Here is a 5,989-nt window from a genome sequence, read left to right as displayed (position 1 = left end):
TACCTTGACCACATTAAAGTATTTTTTATCATACTTTATTGCAAATTAGTCTACTCCGATGTACTTCGCATGTTGTAGTGAAACTTAGTATAGTACATTATAGCGTGTCCTTAAACCGCAACAAGATTACCTATCGTGTGCTCAGTATTCGAAACTAAACGCTAGTTCTATATAAACTCCAAAAGAATGCAGCGTTCATCGAGGCAAGAAACGCATCGCTTCCCCCAAAGCGAACGACTGGCAAGGTATCCCGGGACCCCGCCCACGAGAGTAGGTTCAGCTGAGCTCCACCAAAGCCGGGTGTGACGAACGCACGCCCATCCCGTATGAGGCAATAGTGTGAGTGTACACGTGAATGCAAGGAGTGGGCATATGAACATCTGCGTTTGTGAGCACGGGAGTGAGTAACCAAGTGTATGAATGAGGTTTTACATATGTGTACGGTATTCAGACGTGTCTGTTGTATGCCTGTGCGCGTGCATCTTCGCATGTGTATGTTTGTGTGCTTTTTAGCATGCGTTGCATATATGAACAGATATCCAATCATGTCTATGCAAGTGCAAATGGACGGCAGCCCCGTCATTAAGTACCGTCAACTAAGCGTTTTGCACCGGCGATTCTCTAGATAATTCCTCTACAATTATCAATCTATTATTGGTCTCCAATTGGTTGCTAATGATTACGAATCTGCTGGTTACTCTTAAACCTATCGATGAAGGGGCTGCGAAGGCCGGTACCAGTTCATACAAACCAGGCACATAGCCACGAGCAGGTTCCCCCAGGGCCTCACACTCAGTAAAAGTTCACAACTAGCCAAGCGGTACCACGTGGCGCCACCCTGTTACAATTCTTCCTTTCCATCCCCTACCATTTAGCCTACATCTACCATCTACCAGGTGTCGCGTGAGAGTGACGACGAGCTGGTTATTAAAAGGCAGGGGATGGGGGAGGGGGGGGGGCGAAGGGAAGCAGGGGTGCGTGGGCGTGCGAGGTATCACATATCAAGGAGGAGATGCTATAAAGAGGGGAGAGAAAATGGAAGGGAAATAGGAATTGAAACAGAGGAAATGAATGGACAAGGAAAATGTGAAGAAAAGGATGAAAAGAGGAAACAGATGGGATAACTTAAAAGAGTGAGAAAGGAAAAGAATACTTAAGCAGGTGAAACGGACATACACACTTAAAAGGAATAGTTAGATACAGCATAAGTGGAAGAAAACACAGGGAAAGGAATGAGTGAACGGAGGAGAAGGGGCAAGCAAAAAGAGGGGAAAGGAGGAGAAAAGGAGAGGGCGGCGAAAGCGAAGGGGGGGGGGGTGGATGAGAGATCCCAGTAGCTCGCGGTTGAGTGCTCCACTTATATCTCTTTTGTTGTTCGCTTTTGCTCGAGCGTTCTTTCAAGAGCCAATATTTTTTTCAAAACATCCCCCCCCTCACCCTAACCATCAGATACAAGCAGAAAAAAGGCCTATCAAAACAACTTCACATTCAAAAAAATGCATACATCCCACAGCCAACACACAAGAACAAGGACCGCATCAGCTTCGGCAGAACAGAGATGATAGTACATTAAATAAGCTTTCTATGTAAAATATTAGCATGAAAAACAAGCGCTCCTCCCAAAGCAAACTCCGGCGCTCTGCCCAGGCCAAGCAAAGAGCATGGAGGGGGAGGAGGGGGAGGAGAGGCCCCGCTACAAATACTGTCGAAACACGGGATATGATATTTATTCAACTGCAATACTCGACATACGCCAGACAACGGAGGCGTGAGAGGGAGGGAGAGAGGGAGGGAGAGAGGGAGGGAGAATGGGAGAGAGAGAGGAGGGAGGGAGGGAAGGAGGGAGGAAGAGAGAGAGGGAAAGAGGGAGGGAAGGAAAGGTGGATGAGAGGAGGGAGAGAGGGAGAGAAGAAAGGATGGAGGGAGAGGAGAGGAGAGGATAGGAAAGAGAGGAAGAGAATGAGTATGTGAAAAAAACTGAATGAATGAATGAATGAATGAATGAGAGAGAGAGAGAGAGAGAGGGAGAGAGGGAGGGAGAGGGAGAGAGAGAGGGAGAGGGAGAGGGAGAGAGAGAAAGAGAGAGAGAGAGAGAGAGAGAGAGAGAGAGAGAGAGAGAGAGAGAGAGAGAGAGAGAGAGAGAGAGAGAGAGAGAGAGAGAGAGAGAGAGAGAGAGAGAGAGAGAGAGAGAGAGCATCAATTATTCATCTTCGTTGTTCATGCTCTAGCTATAATACAGAAGGATATTTCCTCTCGCCTAAGGACAAAGGAGAAACGAAAGAATGCCGCATTCCTGCATACCGGAGCCGAAATTCTCCCCAATGTAATGCGCACGGGGCGATGAAAGACCAGGATGTGATGATATACATGCTGGCCTTATGACCAAAAAACTTGACATTTTCTACCTACTCCAATCCAATCGAGGGACTTCCTCAGATTAATGCAGAGCTTCCCAAATGACAACAGCCACACGTAATAAACCATAAAACGCTTACACTGTCCAGTCCTCACATATTCGTCCCGTTGCCACATGCTACAATTTTCAGCAACCACGTGCAGATGACCTTCCCAGCTATTTAGAATCATGACTCCATAGAAGCATCTGCATTTGGTCGGACGGAGGAGGGGGCTGGTAAAACAATCTCGCCGCGTGATATCCTGAGAGCTTTCTCTCCTCCGACGTATCAAACTTAATATTAATTTCAATAATGATATTATCCTTTGGGAGGCACCCTCTGCTTATACTTCCGCCGTGCCATAAATCCTTATAATTCTGACGCGTCCTTTGCAACGCGGATTAGCCCTCGTAAAGATGCCACGCCTTGCACACCGCTCCCCTCTAGCGATGCCACAAATCCATTTAGGCATCCCCGCGCGAGTGCCCAGGGTCCTTTCAGCCCGTAATTACTTTACTGGCCTCATACTTCCCTTCAAGCACCAAATCCTCTACACGGAGCTCTATGTCATTACCTCGAACACAAGTCAAGAGAATCGGCGCAGAATCATGTACAGTGGCCGCTTCGAAAGGATATTACCCGATGACATAACTTGTGAACGATAGAACTTGCCCTTCATCTTGCATTGCGTCTCTACAACCTACTTTTCCGCACTGGAGAGCCACGCAATAATCCTTGCAAATTCCTTCGAGTACCAATACACATGCCCAACCTACACCCCTGCCCACGAACCACACCTCCTCCTCCTTCCTCAGAACACCACGCCCCTCGGAGTTCCCTATCTCTTCTTAAAGCCGCCTCGGCCCCCTTGTCCCCCCCGGTCCGGTAAGGTATCCGCATTCTTTTAAAGTAGGCCTACTCAAAGCACGGCTGTAGCAAGAAGTTTTACAAGGACAGCCAAAATATATTCCGATAGACAATTTATCATTTGTCAGTAATAGCTATGCATTATCATTAAATAATTCTATAAAGAGTTTGCACTGTAAAGTCTATTAATGTCCAAAGAACAGGTACTATAACCGGAATAAAGTATTTAACATTGCATATTATTACACACACACACACAAACACACACACACACACACACACACACACACACACACACACACACACACACACACACATATATATATATATATATATATATATATATATATATATATATATATATATCCTGAGTTACATCGTTTAAAGATTCAATACAACAGGCTATCAGTAATGTTCTCAGCGCATCTAGACGAGAAATTGGAATAACAAGACAGTCCGATCTTATATTTCACTGAACAGCCGCGTGTATACATGGAACTCGTTAACACGTATCCGAAGATATTGTTTCGAGTGTTCTTGACATTTGCTCTAGTCGTAATAAAGTTTACTTGTTGCGTAGGCTTAAGTTACACATACAGTGGTGTATTGTTAATATTATTTGCATTACGTGTGAATGTATATGTGTGTTAACCAATATTTCATTCCTTTCCAGACTTTTCTCCCTCCCCCTTTTTGTGATGGCTGGAAAAGTACAGACATGTGGGCGTGATGCGTGCATGCAAACGATATCGCGTTTCCGCTAAACTTTGGTTGATTAAAATTTTCTCTCCTCACAGCTTCGGTTATCTAAAAGAACCTGGAAATGGCAAAGGAAATTATTTTTACTCATCTTGCAAGCACTTGAAATAGCCGGGCTTAGAAATAAGTCTCGAGGTCATTCTAGCTCAAAGCAGGGAATCTCCGGATCAATACACAATTAGCACCACGTTCTCACGTATCAGTCAGTGTATGAACAATTGAGAAGGTCCTTCTTGCAATCTTAATACTGAGTATAGCAATAAAAGACACTTTATCATCCATGTATCTTAAATATATGTCTATAATAAAGATTATGTGTCTCTCTTCGTCACGGAGAGTGAATATCTAAAGTACCTATTCACGATCTGTTACTCGCACTTCCGGTCACCTGAGTGAAGGTGAACACTTTCGTTGTCTGATGTACATGTGCATTTCCGGCGGGATGAAAGCACACTCATCTTTAACGACCGAATGCTTGAAGAACCGACAGACAAGTATGCAAGTGTAATGGATCCCAAGCAGAAATACCTGATCTCCCCCCGATCCGTAACCTTCGCTGGCCATCGCTTAAAGCTCAGAGTAAAGGCAATGGTTCGATCAGAGCGGGAAACTCAGTAGGTCATACGACTCGACGGTCTCGGGGCCCTGGGTGTTGCCGGGGACGTGATTGACCGCTAGTAGGTGCATGGCAAGGGTGTACCAGCAGGTTCCTGGGCCTGGGTACCTCGCCAAGGACAAGGGGGTAGCGGCAGGTGTCCGGTGCAAGCAACATAGCCACGGCGGGGGAAGGGGATGGGAGAGGGGGGGGCAGGGACAGAAGACAGCCCCAAGCAATAAGCAGAACACAGCAGCAAGGGTGAAAACAGAACAGAGCTTGACGAACGAGTGTCGTGTTGGGAGACGACAACACAGGTGGGACGCAGCGACCTGTGCCCTCAGCACACAAGGAATCGTTGTTCTCGCCTACAGCACGCCCTCAGCTGCTCTTAATGTTCTCGCCAGCTGTAACACACTTCAAATAATTCTTAACATGACAAACAACACGGTGTAGGACTCACCCTTGAAGATATTTATGAATAAAAGTGTCGGGTCTGGGAATAGTGTGTTGGTGGTCGCTGCCAAGGGCCTGGGACCCGCCTGGCTGGGAGATCTGGCGAATTAGACCTACGAATTTCTTCTTGAGCGACGGACCCGAGCTGTTGCGACTCATCTTGGCGATGCTCGGAGAGGGCGGGTCCGACTAATATTTCCGTCTTGCGATAACAAGTGTAATTTTAACTACGCTGGTGAATCGCCGAGTCGCAGTCGCTTGCTAGAAGAGAGCGACGCATACACCCCTCCACTCTCATTTCTCAACTGTTTTGATTATCGTGAGATGCTGCCAGCAATATTCCCAGTGTCGTTGTTATACCATCCATTAAAACATCGAACGTCAGTTTAGATGCATTTTCTGTAAATCAAGAGTTTTTAGATGATTTTCCATAATCTTCATTCATTATTTAGACAAACGTTTGTAAATGTCGATCTGAAGGAAAAGGAGATAGAAATAATCATACGTCTGACAGCGCAGTTAGCAGACGACTTCGAGTTCTTCCGTTCAGAGTTCCTCCCGTTCAGGTGTTGCCGTTTTCTACGAGACTAAAGGTGAAGTTCAGGGTAACTGTTACAAGCTCGAGAAACCCAATTTCTAGCGAGAGGAATGCACAGTATCGTGTCATTGATATTTCTCTTAAATTGGTGAACCGAGATTATGTATAGTTTCTACCTCGCAGGTGGGCGTCATGTTGGGCGAAAAAAAATGAAACTACACATTCACAACGGTCAAAAATCAAACGTATCCTGATTCAAATGAAGAAAGGTGTTTATTTCTAACCTTTAAAGATAGAATTATGAAATGCAAAATGTTTTCCCTATATTCACAGATATTCGTACAATGGTGATTGCAATATTCACGTGTCTCTTTTGGT

General features: G+C 45.6%; 1 protein-coding gene across 2 annotated transcripts in view; it reads right to left on the bottom strand.

The window, feature by feature from the left end:
- The window catches only part of LOC122260501 (uncharacterized), a 52,714-nt gene extending 47,334 nt beyond the window's left edge, over nucleotides 1-5,380 (bottom strand). For both annotated transcript variants that reach the window (XM_043027811.2, XM_043027812.2), the window contains exon 1: nucleotides 5,081-5,380. In XM_043027811.2, coding sequence (XP_042883745.2) covers nucleotides 5,081-5,232 — 152 coding nt within the window. In that variant the 5' untranslated portion in view covers nucleotides 5,233-5,380. The remainder of the gene's footprint in view (nucleotides 1-5,080) is intronic.
- Nucleotides 5,381-5,989: the final 609 nt, after the last annotated feature.

The sequence above is a fragment of the Penaeus japonicus genome, unplaced genomic scaffold (genome assembly GCF_977035675.1).
Source record: "Penaeus japonicus unplaced genomic scaffold, GWHDUDI00000001_assembly GWHDUDI00000029, whole genome shotgun sequence".
In the NCBI taxonomy this organism is placed as follows: domain Eukaryota; kingdom Metazoa; phylum Arthropoda; class Malacostraca; order Decapoda; family Penaeidae; genus Penaeus; species Penaeus japonicus.
This window is presented reverse-complemented; position numbering and strand designations above follow the sequence as displayed.